The sequence below is a fragment of the Furipterus horrens genome, unplaced genomic scaffold (assembly GCF_987537825.1).
Source record: "Furipterus horrens unplaced genomic scaffold, mFurHor1.1.pri manual_scaffold_1, whole genome shotgun sequence".
NCBI classification, from domain to species: domain Eukaryota; kingdom Metazoa; phylum Chordata; class Mammalia; order Chiroptera; family Furipteridae; genus Furipterus; species Furipterus horrens.
In genome coordinates, this window is record NW_028327171.1 from 149,584,035 (window position 1) to 149,601,653 (window position 17,619).

The 17,619-nt window shown below is 33.4% G+C and overlaps 1 protein-coding gene across 8 annotated transcripts in view; it reads right to left on the reverse strand.

Moving 5' to 3' along the window:
• Positions 1 to 17,619, reverse strand: part of PRPF40A (pre-mRNA processing factor 40A) — a 57,910-nt gene that overhangs the window by 11,497 nt on the left and 28,794 nt on the right. For 4 of the 8 annotated variants that reach the window (XM_090279869.1, XM_090279859.1, XM_090279896.1 and 1 more), the window contains exons 6-16: positions 15,350 to 15,460; positions 13,787 to 13,907; positions 13,502 to 13,555; positions 12,034 to 12,058; positions 10,970 to 11,341; positions 8,931 to 9,039; positions 8,375 to 8,439; positions 7,840 to 8,004; positions 6,932 to 7,040; positions 5,997 to 6,147; positions 5,088 to 5,221 (exon numbers count right to left, since the gene is read on the reverse strand). In XM_090279869.1, the coding sequence (XP_090135995.1) occupies positions 5,088 to 5,221; positions 5,997 to 6,147; positions 6,932 to 7,040; positions 7,840 to 8,004; positions 8,375 to 8,439; positions 8,931 to 9,039; positions 10,970 to 11,341; positions 12,034 to 12,058; positions 13,502 to 13,555; positions 13,787 to 13,907; positions 15,350 to 15,460 (1,416 nt within the window). The remainder of the gene's footprint in view (positions 1 to 5,087; positions 5,222 to 5,996; positions 6,148 to 6,931; positions 7,041 to 7,839; positions 8,005 to 8,374; positions 8,440 to 8,930; positions 9,040 to 10,969; positions 11,342 to 12,033; positions 12,059 to 13,501; positions 13,556 to 13,786; positions 13,908 to 15,349; positions 15,461 to 17,619) is intronic. The other 4 variants (XM_090279886.1, XM_090279878.1, XM_090279914.1 and 1 more) reach the window with 1 other exon arrangement.

The window sequence follows — 17,619 nt, forward strand, 5'->3', positions numbered from 1 at the left end:
AACATTTGCTACTTTTGGTGGGTTCCTCTACCTCAGCAGTTTCTCAAAGAATAATTTAAAGACTGGTAAAAATCAATAGACTATCGGACCCCACCCTCAGAATTAGACACAACAGGTCTGGTATGGGGTTTCGGAATCTGCATTTCTGTAACTTCCCAGATGCCTCTGATGCTATTTATCTAAGGGCCAAGCAGTGGCTCTATCTTAAAACTCCACCTTGGCTTCTGAGACAGTACACATTCTCCTGGTTCTCCTTTAAAGTCCCTGATCATTCCTTTCCACTCTTGATATAAGTTCAAATACCAATTTTAAGACTTAAAAAAGTTAGCTATTCCTAGTCACAAATATTTATTCTAATCTGACTGGCAAGTAGTACTCAATAAATTGACAGCCATTATCATACCATTAGTGAGAATGTTCTTTCCATTCATGATCTTTTATTCTAAATGTCAATTTTCTAATTTATTTTACTGGTCTTCTAAATATACCTTCTGACAGGTAATACAATGACACAGGAAATTTACTGAACTGAAGCAAAACCAATATAACATGCTAACACCAGTTATATCGATAGTTATCAAATGTAATGCCAGATCTATACCAGTCTGATTTAAAGCCATAGTTTAGGTTTACCTAGAATACCCATGTGGCCTTTATGTTAGGATTTCTTCTACACATTCTCCAGTCCCAGTACTTAGACTGTACATTCTTCCTGTGATGCAGATTTCCTACTTTTGTTATATTATTATTTTATCATAAAGGGTTCCTTATTTTAAACTATTGCAAAGCTTTCATAAGAGACATTAAAGCTCACTGGTTGCAGAAGAGTATTAATTGACCTTCTAAAAAACCTATCTTCCCCTTCTTCCCAGGAACATGGCTGCTTACTTAAAAATCTAATTTTCTAGCTTTCTTTTTAGCTAGGTATGGCCATGTGACTAAATTCTCAGCAACTGAGTATTAAGGAGTAGAAATCCTGTATCACTAGATTTAAAAAGAAATGCCCTCTTAATTTACTTGGCAAGTTCTGTTAGGATGGAGGGGCAGGGTGGCAGTGATGGAGAGGAAAGAGACAAAGTGTCCCAGATTCTCACTCACATCAGCAGAGTGTAAGGGGTATATGTGTATACATGTGTGAGTCTGTCTTTTTTTACAGTAGTTGTCTACAGTATTTTTTACAACATGTTTAATAATAAGTGCTTTAAAAAGCAGTGGTATCCTATGAAGTGGAAATTTAACTTCTAGAGCCTTGGATGTGAAGTTGAGGATCATGTGCATTGTTTTACTATCTGTAAGTGGAAATCTGGTCTGGGAAACCCAGGCAGGCTTGTAGACACCCTGCCACAGTGGACACCACCACCATGGGAAAGACACAGGGCCTCATAGTGGTTAGCCAGGCCTGCATTTCCAGTTCTAATGGGATATAGTACGTTTTTTTAAATAAGAAGCCGTACTTAAAAAAAAAAAATTGAGATATGAATGTGATTTCTAACTGTATTAGACATTAATGTTTTAAAGCCATAACAAAGTTTAAAATTTCTAATCTGTGTTTTTCATTTATTTTAAATGTTCTCTTATCTGTTAAATTGCTGTGTGTGGATGGGGGACTTCTGTTTCTCCTGTTAGCATTTGTTTATATAGCCAGGAATAAAATTATGTAATAAAAAAATAAAGAACAAAACAAAACAAAGGACTGCCCTTCCCAATTTACATGTGATCATGGGAAAAACACAGTCCTAAAACATGTGCACAAGTTTAATAATTTAGGACAATACTCCAAGTATGAGCCACAAGTCAATATCACCTTCATGCAAATTCTCAGAACCTATCCCAGACCCACCATACCAAACTCTGATGGTAAGGCTCAACAATCTGTGTTTTTAACAATCCTCTAAATGATCCCTTTGATAAAGTAAAGGAACCTATCAAGAGTTGAAAATGTAAGTTTTTATGGAATGAGAACTAAATTAATGCTATGAGCTGTGATATATAAGATGGTTAGTGACCTTGAACATGGTAGCCCAAGTTTTTAAAAAAGCCCTCTAGATGATTCTGATGCATACTAAGTTTTGAGAACCACTGCCTTAGGGCATGGCAATGTGCCCTACCCTAGATCAAACGTGTTATTTTAAGAAATACACTTGTTAAAACAGCTATTCAAGAGAAAAGCAGGGGAGACTTACGGCTAAGATAGAGGCGTAGACAGACACACTGCGTCTCCCTCCACAACTAAGAAGGAATACAACTACATCAAAACTAGAAACAACCGTAAGTTCCAGAATATCTTACTACATGGAAGTCCAGCAAACAAAGATATAAAGAAGAAATACTCATCCAGACATGTAGGAGGAGCGGAGCCTGGGCAAAGAGGACTTGGTGTGGCAGCGGCAGCAGCAGCAACAATGGTAGGCCGGCAGAAAGCGCAGGTACACATTTTTAAAAGTCGGGATGCACACCTAGGGAGCATTCTGAGCTCCTCACCAGACCTTGTAGCTCATGGTCCCAGCACCGGAGAAAATCAAGCCTCATTGCTTCTGACTGTGCAGACCAGTGGGGGTTGGGGTGGAGACAGAAACTGCAGGTCTCAGCAGAGTCTGCTTGTTTAAAGGGCCCCCATGATCCTAGAACGTCTGGTCTGCAGACCCACCCACTCTGGGAACGATGGCCAGGGCAGCTGCTAGAGGCACTAGTCTGGTGCAGAAGTGGGAGAGGTGTCTGGAAAAGGGGCGAGTGCTGGGCAGGCGGCATTGCTCCCTCTCAAACCCCTCCCCCACATACAGCACCACAACGTGGTTAAACAGGTCACCCTGTACTGATGAATCCCTAAGGCGCTGCCCCTTACAATGTAACACGAGCGACAGCTCTACCTGGGACGAGGAGGCAAACACAGGAGCCTGTCAGAATGAGGAGACAGAGAAGTATGGCCCAAAAGGGGAAACAGATCAAGGTTCCAGTGGGAGAACTAAGTGACGAGGAGGTAGCCAACCTCACAGATGAAGAGATAAACAACCTAACAGATGCAGAATTCAAAACACTGGTGATAAAGATGCTCACAGGCTTGACAGACATGCTTGAGTACTGCAAACGCGTAAGAGAAGAAGTAAAGGCTATGCTAAGTGAAACGAAAGAAAATCCACACAAAACTAATGTGGAAGGGAAGGAAACCGGGGTTCAAATCAATGATTTGGAACATAAGAAAAAAACAGTCAAACAGTGCAGAATAAGGAAGCAAGAATTGAAAAAAAAGAGGAAAACCTCCCAAATTTTGCCAAGGAGATGGACATACAGGTCTGGGAAGTACAGAGGGTCTCGGGTGAGCTGGACCTAGAGGGGACAACACCAGGACGCATCATGATTGAGATGCCAACGGTGAAAGAGAAAGAGAGTCCTGGGGGCAGCAAGAGAGAGGTGGAGAGTTGCCTACAGAGGGGTGACTATAGGACTATCAGCTAATTTCTCAGAGGACACTTTGCAGGCAGGAAGGGACTGGCAAGCAGTATTTAATGTGATGAAAGGCAACCTACAACCAAGATTACTCTATCCAGCAAAGCTATCATTTGGAATGGAAGGGCAGATAAAGTGCTTCCCAGACAAGGTGAAGCTAAAGGAGTTCATCATCACCAAGTTATTATTATATGAAATGTCAAAGGGACTTGAGGAAAAGAAAATCAAAACTATGAACACTAAAATGACAACAAACTCAAAACTATCAACAACTGAATCTAAAAATAAAAACAAAACCCAACTAAGCAAACCAGAATAGAAACAGAATCATAGGTATGGGAATCATTTGGGAGGGTTTTCAGCTGGGAGGGGGAAGGGGGAGAAATGGGGAAATGGTGCAGGGATTAAGAAGCATAATTGGTTGGTACAAAACAGACAGGGGGAAGTTAAGAATAATATAGGAAAGGGTGAAGCCAAAGAACTTATACGCATGACCCATGGATATGAACTAAGAGGAGTGGGATTGCTGGGGGAAGGGTGATACTGGGCAGAGGGGAGCAAATGGGAAAAAATTGGAACTACTGTAACAACATAATAAAATATATTAAGAAAAGAAATACACTTGTTTAAGCTCCTGTAACTTAGCATTTACAGTAGTCCCTCTCTATATTGCGGTTACTTATCACGGCCTCACTGTATCGCGGGATTTTAAAAAATATTATATTTAATTATTTATCGCGGATTTTTCACTATACCGCAGGATTTTGCGTAATGTATACATATGTTTTTAAAGTTACATAGGTTTAAGAGTGTAGAATAAATATAAGGTTCCTACTTCACCGGGGTGTCTAGAATGTAATACCCACGATAAGTGAGTGAATATTATATTCTAATACAGTGTTTAATGGACAAGACTCTGTAATTAAGACTGCACAGATTCAAATTTTGGCTCCACTATTAAGTAGTTGAAATTGAGCAAGTCACTTCTCCTCTCCCAGATAATTTCCTTATCTTTCTAAGTGGACATAACAAAAACAGTACCTACTCTTATAATACAAGGCTGCCATAAAGATGAAAAGATTTAAATTTAAAATGTATTAAGTAGTAAGCAATCAATTAATGCGAACTGCTATCATTACAATTCATTGCTCCATGTTATTCTCCATTACTAAGAGAATAAAAAATGGTACTTGGAGGCGAAAATGAAACTGCCCATATAACAGATATGTGATTTCAGCTCTCATGTATAACATTTTAGAATTCTGGCCCATTCTCCAAACTATAACACAGTATTCCCTATAATTTTCTGGAGTCTAAAAACCAACTAGTACTAAGGACTCATCACACATATTTTGTTTTAGTCTCCCCTCATCCTACTTTTGTTTCCCAAGTAAAACCTCATTTACCAATCTGTTCCTTAAATACCAAATTTGCTACAGCCTTCTGTATTGCCCTGGACTAAAATGGTTGCACTTCTTAAGTGAAGTCATAAGTTATTGCACACTTAGAGGAGTTAAATGTGCATGAATACTTCACAAAGCTTACATTAGTGAGCTGGGATCAAGTGTCTCAAAATTGTTTATAGCATTGTTGAATCTCATTAACCGTATTATATAGAAGATAGAAAAGAAAAATTTTAATACCTGAAAAGATTCTCTATTTTTACGTTGTCGTCTCCGTTCTCTCAGCAAACTCTTCTGTTTTTCTTCTTCTTCTTCTTTTTCTAAAGCCCTAATGTGTTCTTCGAAGCAAATTAATGCATCTTCTTTATCCATATCTAGAGGTTTTTTTTCAGTTAAAAAATTAATGTCAAATATCAGTATGAAAAGCGGTTTAATTATTTGCATTAACTTCCTATTAATGTCAAAACTCACCTTTCCAAAATATTTGTATTTAAACTCAAATGAGACTCATAATCATCTAAATGGGAAACATTTAAGGAAAATTCCAAAAACAAAAAACAAAAAAACCAACCTCCTCAAACAAACCTACATTTGAGAATGAAAGACTACACACGACACAACTAATGAAAATAAAATTGTGATAAGATTTGTCAGCAATGTCAGAATTACCCAGAGGATTTCAAAGGATAAAGTTCTAGGCCCTGTCCCAAACTTCCCAAAGCATGGTATTCAGAAGGGTAATCAAAAATGTAATTTAAAAGATAACTAGGTAGTAAGAAAGACAGAATTTGAAGAAGCTTAACAGAAGATAATGCTAATATATTTTTTGCATTTTGCAAATCTCTAAGACAGTAAAATGTGGTAATTAATTTGGATCCTACAAAGTCACACAAAGACAATTTCAAGTTTAACGAATGATAAACATATTTAAAAGATTATCTAACAAAGCTAAGTCTAGATTTCTGGGAAAATATTTTTGTCCCAAATCACGAAACAATTAGAAAGAAATATCCTAACTGGACACAAAACACCTTTCCAAAAATGAAGAGACAACTGTGTAAAATTTAGTCATCTCATAAAAAAGGTGACATTCCCTTGCTGCTTGACAACCTGTTAAAAACTGTTTCTCCATTTAGTTATTATGCTTACTCTGTAATTCCTCATCTTCTGCAAAAGTTGGATTATCCATTAGATACTGCTGGGCTTCAGACCAAGTAGTAGAGTATGTTACATTAGCCATGTTGTCAAGTATGTTTTTTAAGGCTTCCCAGTTTCTCTTTCGCAACTGCTTTGCTTGCTCCTAAATCAAAGGTATGAATACATGTTTTGATGTTCAAAGAAAGTACATCTGAACTGCAATTGGTAAAGGCTTCTTTATATTCTAATTGATGATCAAATTTCCATATACTTTGAATATCAACATTATTTACCTTTCCAATGCTCTAGCCTAATTGCTTGGCTTGGTACCTACCTTCAATTTTTTTCACCTCTCTTCTATAGCCAGAATCTGGAAAACATGTCTCCTTTCCTCAATAAATGACTCTTCCTACAACTATGTACTACAGGCATGGTCTAAAAAACTAAGGTTACTGCAAACATATCACACAATGACTAAATGCTAAGATCTTCATTAACAAACAGATAAATGTTTGTTAATAATCCATTTCTGCAAGTCTTTTGAAGACTGGATAATACACAATTTAATGCATACAATTGTCGTGAGCAAAAGAGGTATTTTAAAACACTATCCTATATGTACATTTTAGTGGAAACCATTACATAGTATTGCCCTTCTTATAAAATAATAATAAATAAAAGTGTTTAGCAAAAACACTGAGTATCTTCTCTCTCAAAGTAGGCATAAAACAGCCAATTAGTGACAATTCAAGAAATAGATAAATCTGTACTTACTTATGTCCACACTAATACTTAAGAGAAGCTATCCAATTTTCTAATAAACAGATCTGCTGCTCCATATAAACTAATAAACCATCAACAAAAATGGACATGTTATACAGTAACTACTAATCAGAATGAAGAAACATCTTGTTTTATCTATAATTACCAGTGAGAGTAAATTGTACCTTTTCTTTCTTTGAAAGAAAGAATAAAACATCTTCATAGATTTCAAGACGGTCTCGTTCTGATATTGCATTCCAGACTTCCATCTCACCAAACATTTGCTCTGCTTTTCTATGTTAAAAATTAAATGTTACTCTATATTATACAATAAAATTTACTCTTAAACCATTTTAATTTTACTCTAAATTTAAAACCACTCAATGAACACTCTCTTCCACTCTAAATTTATGACTATATTATAAAAAAAAACTTTTGAAAAATTAAGAAAAAGAATAAAAATACCTTAGGCCTCCATTTCTCCTTAGGCTACAGGTGTGAATTCTAGTGGAGCAATGTTTTGTAGTCTAGACTGTATCTAATTCTGAGGGTAGCCAGAGAAACTATCAAACTGCCCATGGAGCTAAATTACAGATTTTAAAAAGTTGTCAGAAATTTAACTAACACATAAAATGGGAATATTTAAGGAAACAGAGTTTTTCACTAAGGCTCTTCTAGAAGAATGACAAAGATAATGAAGGACACAGCAAAAATGAACTTAATAGCAGTACTGCATGTTAATATTGAATTACCCAGTTTTAAATAATAAAGTACTCTAAAATCAAGAATGCTTTGTAAATACAAGTTTTAAAAATGCTATATTTAAAGAAAATAGACTATTTCCATCACAGATACCAAAAATTTCAATTCTTATATTAAGTATAGACTAGCTCTAGTCCCTAACAACTCAGTGTGTCTATAAATTTCTACATTCAACTATTGATTTATCATGTACCTAATAAAACTGCTATGTTCACAATCATCTAGTTTCATTTAATGAGCTTCTACTCTGGAACAGTTAACTGTACCTTGCAAAAAGTCTGACACAGAAACAGCTCACTATACATATACCATGCATCACTAAAAATCTTACTTGTATCTGGTTGTGGATGTCATTTTCTCATGATTTTCAAGAAAACGCTGAAAGGATTCCTTAGCCTCTTTGTATTTTGACCTTGCTTCTTCTTTTTCTTCTTTCTCCGTCTGAACTTTATAGGCATTAAAGGCCTGTTTTTTTTCACTCAACTTTGCTAAAGCACTAAATAACAGAAAAATGCCACATAAGAGTAAAACAAGGGAGGAAAATGATCAAATATTGGTGCTTTGAAAAATAATACAACTGATCTTATTCACAAGAAAATTTCAAGAAGATATTAAAGAAATAATTATAGAAAATAATTTCTACTTTCAAAGTAATTCTAATTTCATCTATAACAGGGCAGGGTACTTAAATTGTATGACAAAGCCTTTTTTGGTTTATATCAAATAGAGAACAGCTCTCTTCTTGGTATCCAAAATAATAGAAGACAATGGAAGTGGAAAGTTATATTGTTTCATACAATTCTGTATTTGCTAGGCTTGCTATACTCAAAGTGAAAAGTAAATTTTAAAAAAAGTCAATGCATTACCTGTACCGTGGATCATTAATGATCATTTTCATAGCTTGCTCCCATGAAGCATTAGATGGTACCCGCTGAAAACCATTTAATGAAAAATTAAAACTATACACTAATAAAGGTATACAACAGGAAACAAAGTATAACACTCACTGCAAACAAACCCTTTCCTTTATAGGAGTTTTTTAAAAAGGTCTAAAAAAATAATTTCTTACTGAAGCAAGCCAAGTCTGGGTACTAATATACCTAGACTAAAAAGAATACTTAAACTGAAATTTAAACAGAGCATGAATACTTAAGGCTACTGATGAAAAGATAAATATGATTTATGAATTAAAAAACATTATATTAAATATAGAAGTGAAATGTATTTTATACTTTTGCACACAGTACTTTATTGTTAAAGTCAGTTCCACGAAAAAATGTTTTCAAAGAGTAAAATTTACTTCATTTCAGTTACAAGTTTATAAAATTAGCATTTTCAATAACATCACAGTACTCATTGCAATGAAGAGTAACTTCATTTCTTAATTATTTTATGTCATATAGAAACTTGCAATAGAAATACCTTTTCTTTCAATAATTCTTTAAATGCTTGCTTTGCCTCCTCCTTTGTATTCCAAGTATATGTTTTTTTTGCTGGTTGGCTTTCTTCCTCTTCTTTTTTGGGAGTAAAACTAGAGAGAAATTTAAACATGTTATTTATAATTTAAATAAACATCTGTTTCACTCAGAAAAATTTATTTGGTGTTGAGCTAAAATTTGACAATGTCAGATTAAATTCTCCTATATGAACCCCACATACTTACCTAAACATAAAGAAATAAAGGTAATATATATTTTTTTCTGAAACATTCAGTTATTAAGACCCTGCACACAGACCAAAATAAAAATTTAATTACACTAAAACACTTGGTTCCACTAGTGCACAACTTAATACTTTTAAATGGTTTACAAAACATATTCAGTGCCTTCATTTTAGTGCCATTAACTGAGAATTTGGATAAGCATGCATAAGTTAAAAAAAAAGAGAGAGATGAATCTAAACCAGGGTGGGCAAATGATGACCCCTGGGCCAAATCCAGCCTGCTGCCCATTTCTATAAATACACCTTTACTAGAACATAACCATGCTCATGAAGTTTACACTGTTTATGACTGATTATGTGTTACCACAGCAAAACTAGTCTCTGTGACAGACCTGAGGATCTACAAAACGCCAAGTATTTACTCTTTGACAGTTTGGGGTTTTTAAGAAATAAAAAGTTGTATAATGCTTGTATTTTTTCTTATATCAAAACAGTTCACAAGAAAAAACAAGAAAAAAACTTTTAAGCAGAATGCTTAGAGAAAGATAATGGAGAACACACTAACAAAAAAAACCACTGACATTCTCTAAATACATGCAAGAAAAGCAGGAAACAAGTGTTAAAATTATGAAAAACAAATAATGGTAGAAATATATAGTAAGTATAAAAAGATTAAAAGAATGTTATTCTAGAAGCCTAAATGTCTATGAGTAGAACACTTAAAACTTTTGCATGTTATTAAAGATGTCATCATTCAACTTAATGTGTAGTGTCTCATATATGTATATTTATTTTAAACATATAAAATAAGGGCAGGATATAAATACAATGTAAAAAAATACTTTAATGCCTTCAAATACACCACATATACACATACTGTATATATATTTTAAACTTTTAAACATCAGGAGAGTTATAAAGCTTTTTGCACTTTGAGAAATGTACTTAAGAAAACAGAAGTTTTACAAAAAGGGAGAGAGGAAAGCTATATGTTTAAATATTAAGATGGGTGATCATGTTTCAATCTTGACATCATGGTTAACTTTTTTTTCATGTGAACATCATTAAAGTCAAGAAGCACAACTCAAGATTACTTTTTATAGCTATATAAAAGCACCACTATATGAAATATTACTAGATCACAGGTATGTAAGTACTTGCAAACTTTTGCCTTATTAAAAATGTGCGAATTTAATTTTACTAATAATTTCCCTATATCCTGCCAAGTGTTATCTTTATTTTTGCCTATTGAATTTTGCTTGTTTGTTCAATATCAAACTATAGCAAACTTCTTTGCAGTGCTGTGCCAAGCCGTATTTGCGACTGAGGCATAGTCAGTAATACTGATGTTTATTTAAAATTTTAATATTTTATTAATCATGGACTTTTTGCACTGATTATTTTAAAATACTGCACCACAATATGATATATCTTGATTACTAAAGTTTTAAGCACCCCTTTAAATTTGTTTCTCATACTAGGAAGCTCTTCTGTGCATTAGTTTGGCAAGAATTTGATAGCATGACCCCAACAAAATTCAGTCTCAAAAATGATCTATTATCTTAAGGCTTATGCTTTGATTTTTCTCCTTTCCCCCCTTTTATTGAATTTATTGAAGTGATGCTGGTCAGCAAAATTAAATAGGTTTCAGGTGCACAATTCCACAACATGTAATCTTGTACACTATATCGTGTGTTCACCACCTCAAATGTTCTAAAAAAATTAACTCTTAATGTCCACTGACTAAACTGGCTATTTCTTGTCTGTACTGATTGCAGAAAACAAGCTAATAAACTTACTCAGCTACAGTTTCCTTAGACGTTTCTTCTCCAGCATTACTGGACACTTCAGCACTTTGATCCTGAATAGCAGGGGTACCAGTAAGTTGTGCCTGTTCTTCAGTTGAAATTGTTACTGTGTTTTCATTATCTACAACAGTAGCAACAATTGAAGTAACTTCAGGCTCAGGAACAACTGGAGCAGTTCCACCAACAGTGTTAGAAGCAGAGGTGGAGGCACTGGCATTGGCGGCAGCAGCAGCGGCTGCTGCAGCTGCGGCCGCTGCAACAACAGCAGCTGCTGCCTCTGCGGCAGCCATGGTGCTCATTGTGGTTGGAATTTCTGTTGTAGGAACTGGGGCTACTGATGCTGTGGTGCATTCTTCTTGCTTACTACACATTTAGAAAGAAAAGAAAACTGGTTATTTTATTCCTAATAATCACAAAGCCAAATACAGCTAGTTTTTAATTATCATACAATGAAATGAACAAGAGAAACTCTTAAAATGGATAAAAGGTATTGCTGCTGAACTTGTTATGCCATTCAAAAAAATTAAAATCACAAAATGAAACTGGATTACTTTGATTTAATTCAGCAACCATTCATGAATTAAATTAAAAGTATGATACATACGCAGCTAACACCCTCCTTTTCCAAAAGTCTAACAACTGTTTTCATTTACAAATAGCCTATCAGATCATATCATGCCATAAAATTTGACCTGTATCATAAATTTCTATAAAGATCTTTAAATTTCATTCATTTCATCCTCTAAAAGAAAAACCCGAACAAAGGAAGAGATATATAGATATAATACTTCTTCCAGTCCCAAATAAAGTTAAAGCAAATTTTGGATTTTTCTATAACACAATCTTAATTCATAAATGATGCAGTCCAAATTAAAATAATCACTGTCTAGTAAAGCATCACTTGTGTACCTTGATTAAAATATCCCTCTCCTCATCCTCAAATAATCCAGACACCAAATTGTAAGGCCAAACATGCTAATACTATTGACAAATTAAAACAAGATTATAGAAAATATCAAATTCCTAAATATGTATTAATATCTAAAATTGCTTACCTGCTTTCTTCAGCTTTGATCATTGCTATTGAAGAAAAAAAAGAAGTTATGTACTACACAGTTTTTAAATACAATCACTGAGAACAAACTTTAAAGGAGATTTTCTTTTTAAAGTTTCATACAATAAGATTTAATTTACCATCCAAAAATATATATATATAACACCACTTTTATTGAGCAAGAGCTTGTTCCAAAGTTTCAGGGCAACAATTAAGGAATGAAGACAAATTTAAATAGCAGTTTTTAGGAAAGCTTCTCCCCACACTGATGCTTTCCCAAAGACTACGGGTTATTACAAAAACTCCCTGAAAGTATCTATATAATTCTGGAATAAAAGAGTCTTTTTGCCAGGAATAAAACTATGTTATTTTTTTTAAAGACATTAAAATTCAAAACAGGATCAAATTCATGTTATAAAATTCCAGCACATATATACTAGCATTGACAAGTAGATAGATAGTTATGCACAGCAACTAAATGTAAGAGGGTTATATCAGAAATGAGCTTGATATTACTTATATTAATAAACGGGGTATCTACCTATCTACAATATTATTATTAGCCAATGCTAGTACAGAGATTTGATAAATTTTTCTGTAGGAGTAACAGAAATATGTTACTAAGCATCATTAGGGAATGAGGTGCTCTACTTAAGTGATAATATAAGCTTAACTCTGAAAATATTTTAAAAACTAAACCATTTCTGAAAATCTGTTTAGGATGGGTGACAAAACATACTAAAGGGGTTACGGTTACTAATATAAATTAACATTTTTTCAGATACAAATGATATCTAAGATATGAGGTGACATGGGGTAACAGACAACACAGTGCCTTTAAGAATTTTTTATTGTCTTTTCTGTCAGATGTCATTTCACATTGCAGTCTACTTTATCAGCCCCCTTCTCCTACACTCCATTGCTCTTAACCTACTATAGTCTGACACCAGATTCTGTGAGAAGTGAAAGTCCTGCATTTTGTATTACATATTTCTAGATTTTAAACAGTATTCTGAAGAGCTGAGAATGTTAAAAAAAAATTTTTTAAACCCTCCCTTTGTAAGTGAGGCATGATATTTTGCTTACCATAATTCTCCCATAACAAGCATGAGGGCTATTTTGCAATGTTGTACTTATATGAAATCTGTATTAACTGTATGATCTAATAAGGATTCAAGGATCTCTGCTAAATGGGTTGAAGTCCCATATTCTATGTATGCACCAACACCCAAAGCTGTATTTAGAAATATTGTAATGTCTTTGTTCAATTTTCCAATGATACATAACTTTTTTAAAAAGTACAACTTTAAAAGCTATAAGCTCATTTATAATATAACCCTTAAATTAAAGAAATTCTTTGAATTAGAGACTTCTCACTGCAGATTTATCCCATCACGGTTAGTGAACATTAGTGACATACTCTAAAAATGTTAAATAATAACAGAAAATGAATTATCAAAGCAGCTCACCATGCAGGTTTGATTTTGTAATAAGACTTCCAGCAACAATGGTATTCTGGTATCCTAGTTTCAGTGGAATCAAATCAAATAAAAATCTATTTAAAATCTATAGAACTGAGATCTAGAGCAACAAGAAAATAAGAGCCCATAAAACTGTTACACCATTTTAAACATCTAATCATTTAATTTTAAAATATATGGCCTCTGAACAATGCTATTTATGAAGAATTGTTTCAATATGAATGACATGTATGTAAAAAAAATAACATTAAAAATTTTTTTTTCCTGTTTTACCTTCAAGATCCTCAAGTTCTTTAGGTTTGGCCCAACGGGATTCTTTTGTTTGAGAATTATAATAGTATGGCTTTCCAGAGTCAGATTTGTACTCTTTCCAAGGGCATTTAGATAAAAGTTGCTGGAGGGAAATAAAAAACATCAGTTAATAGTAATGTATAGCATCACTAATAATTTACATCACTGTTTTCACTAGATATTATCAAACTATACAATTTGAAAGCTTGTGAGGTAATGGTATATAAGCTACTAATTAATAGATACTTACTAGCGATGTTAAGATTTGAATACATTATTTAATCATTATACTACTATAACATTCATACTATTATTTCAAATTTACTTAGATAAAGTAACTTGTCTGAGCTAATACACTTATTAAGAGGCAGAGGCAAGATTCAAAACCAGGTCTATCTGAATTTCAAATCCTATCTATGTGCTCTTGCAATTTATACTCCATCAAAGGTAAAAACTACCATCTACTTTTCACAAATATACTTCTCAAATACTAATACAACTAGGAAAAACATAAAATTTGGGAAAAAGCAAAATCTTATTTAGTCATGCTTTGATTTCAGCTTCATAACAAATAATTTATTACAAATCTATGTGAATTATCTGTAAGAAAACAATATATAAGTATGATATACTTAAAACCTAATACATAAACCAGTTAGGGTGGTACGAGAATGCTACTGAAAACTAAAATCCAAACAGAATGTCTTAGGCAAGTATATAATTGATAAGTATTACTGAAAACGTCAATATTGGGATAAATAAAAAATTACAGTATCTACCAACCTCCCCTTCAAAGTATTGTGGTGCATATTAGTGTGGTGGCTGGAAAATACTTTTACCTCCTCATATTCCTTAATTAAGTAGAGGAGGGGGATACAGTGCCAATCAGGAAAACCTGAAGTATAGCTTGAAATGCCAGCTCTATTTTTACTTAGGACTATGGAGTTCCCCATATGCAGTACTGTTTACTCAGTTTATTCCTTCTATTTTACTTCCTTATCTGTGTATTTTGAATGGTAAAACTTGCAACAAAAAATGAAAAACACACACTTTGTGTGTGTGTGTGGGAGGTTCCAAAGAGACAATTTCCTACTCTAAGAGAAGAAAGTATTTGTAATTTAAGTTAATCTCCATTAAATCAATCCCATTTAAAAATTTTAAGAACTTATTAAAAGACACATGAAGTCATTCAGATTTACTATAAAGAGAAAACAAGTTGAAATGTGAATTTAAAAAATGAAAGGCAGTCAGTGAGATAGCCCTTTTATTCTTCCAATTTATTCTTTAAATAACCTTCCTTAAATTAATGTCACCCAAAAAGGGTTCCTGTTCAAGGGATAAATCAGTAAATAAAACTGGTCTGATCAAAGAAGGGAATGAGTGTTGTCTTTTTGTTGACTGGTATGTTTATTAACCCTTTTTTTCCTCTGAATGCCTGTTGAGATGTAACCAGTACTATTTGGATAGTCAACTACCCATGACATCCTAAAAAAAAAAAAAAATTTTTACTTAATAATCCCTGATTTCCAGGCCTCATACGTTTACCTCAGCAGGTGTTTTAAGATCATCAGGTTTCTCCCAAGTAGACTGTTTTGTTTCAGTATTGTAGTAGTAAGTCCTTCCATCAGGTGATTTATGTTCAGTCCACATTGATTTCTAAAGAAAAAGAATTATTGTACAACACATTTAAATTATTTAACAGTGCCACTGACAGTGAAGATCAGTATCGTTTGTTTCAAAGCAATATATGAAGAAGTTAAAAGTATAAAATGGGAATACTTTTGATAGTTCAAAGCATTTAGAATAATCCATCAATGCAGATTGGGAGGTAACTGAAAACCAGATTTTAAAAGTACTTCAAAAGCAGCATGAATCAATCCAAGTTTTAGGATCTCTCTACAAAATCTCAGAATTGAAGGATCTGATCATTTTTATAACAGCAACTTTTTAACTTAAACATGTAAGATAATATTTCAGCCACACAAACCAATGCCTTTTGATTAAGAGTCCATGCTAATGTAGAATACGTGCATTGATCGTGAACCAACCACCCAAATTCAAAGAATATTTACAAGCTGGACAAAGTTCTAAACAGACATGCTAAAAAAATGCAGCAGTCAAAATTAGAAAGGATGGCTTTTGAATGACAATCAGAATTTAACAATCAACAAGCTAAAATTTAACAGGGATAAAATGTGAATCCAAATACCTCAATATAAAATAGGTGAGATAAAGTTTCATGTGAAACTAGTGTGATATAGATTATAAACCCACTCTTGGGGCCCAAAAGAACTACTAAGAACCTACTAAAAGTTTCTAGTAAAACCTTAGGTATCAGCACATATGCCTCAAATAAAGGTTTGTTAAAGAGTTTTACAAGGTTACTATACACACACAATTATACATACATACACAAAATAATAAAGGGATGGGAGGAAACAGTGAGAGGGCTAGACATCTAGGGTCTTGATGGCGGTGATAGTTTCACAGGTACGTATTTGTTCCCTAAACCATCTAGTTGTACACATTAAATATGTACACCTTTTTATATGTCAATTATATCTTAATACAACAGCTTAAAAAGTTTTACAAGGAATCATGAGTAAATGAATTACTGGATGAGATCAAAGGTACTAAGTCCAGTTCTGACAGATTTTCAGATGGTAACAAACTGAAATATACTTGTAAGAGGGTTATAGAGATGATCTTTTCACATTTCTTCACATTTACGACAAAACATTACTATATGTACCTCAAAGAAAGAAAAAGTACAATCATGAAACTATGTTTTGTACTACTCAGATTTTATGTTAACATTTTTTAAAATAATTTATTCTTAGACACTCGTTTTATCACAAATCACTTTTGTGAATACATAAAAAGAAAAATAGGCAAATAAAATAGTCAAGCTATTCTTTAAATTTCACACTGAGACAACTTTTTGTATCAGAGCTGCTGATTTCCATTATATTCACACAATATCATTCCTGGTGGCATTAAGAATACTGATCATGCAGCATTTCTTAAAGAAAAAACAAAACAAAATAACTAAAAACCACTAGTGCTGATTCTAAATTTTCTTCTGTACTTATTTAAAGCCAACCTAATCTTCTTTCTTCCTTATCAGCTTTTGAGTAATAGAGCAGACCTATTTTTGATCTCCGCTTTGGGAACGTGGCTAAATGCACGTGATTCACTGCTTTTCCGAGTCTCTCACCATAATCATTTTATTCCTAGCTGATAAAAAGAGTGCTGTACAATTATTCCTAGAATTTTCTTCTAAAACACTGACATTTATTCTTATGCTGGCAACTTCTGCTGTCCAATACTGTACAACTAGCCATAACTATTTCCTGGAGAACAGAAATCATGAGACACCATGAATTACAGAATGCACCCTGATTTCAGATGTGCTAGAAGAAAACTAGATAATGTAAGGAACATTTATAAAATGTGGGAATGGAGAATAAGAAACGGTGTTTCAGAAGAACATAAATTGATGTAATTTTAACAAACATAGATAAGGTAAGATGATTATTTTCTATAGCTTTTGAGAAGATAATTAGAATCAAAGAATTGAAAGAAATTGACAAAATTTGAGCTGTTTGATGACAAAATGATTAGTCTTTCCTATAGAGATTTGTTAAGTCATCTGACAACTATTACAAAGTGGATTTCTGAATGATGTAGCAAGATACATAATTCTGAAGATGTAAAAAATTCTTTAACATATTCTAGCACCATGTACAAGATATGACAACTACAATCTCTCTGGGGCAAACATTAAAATTAACTGCTAACTAATAGTTAGCTTG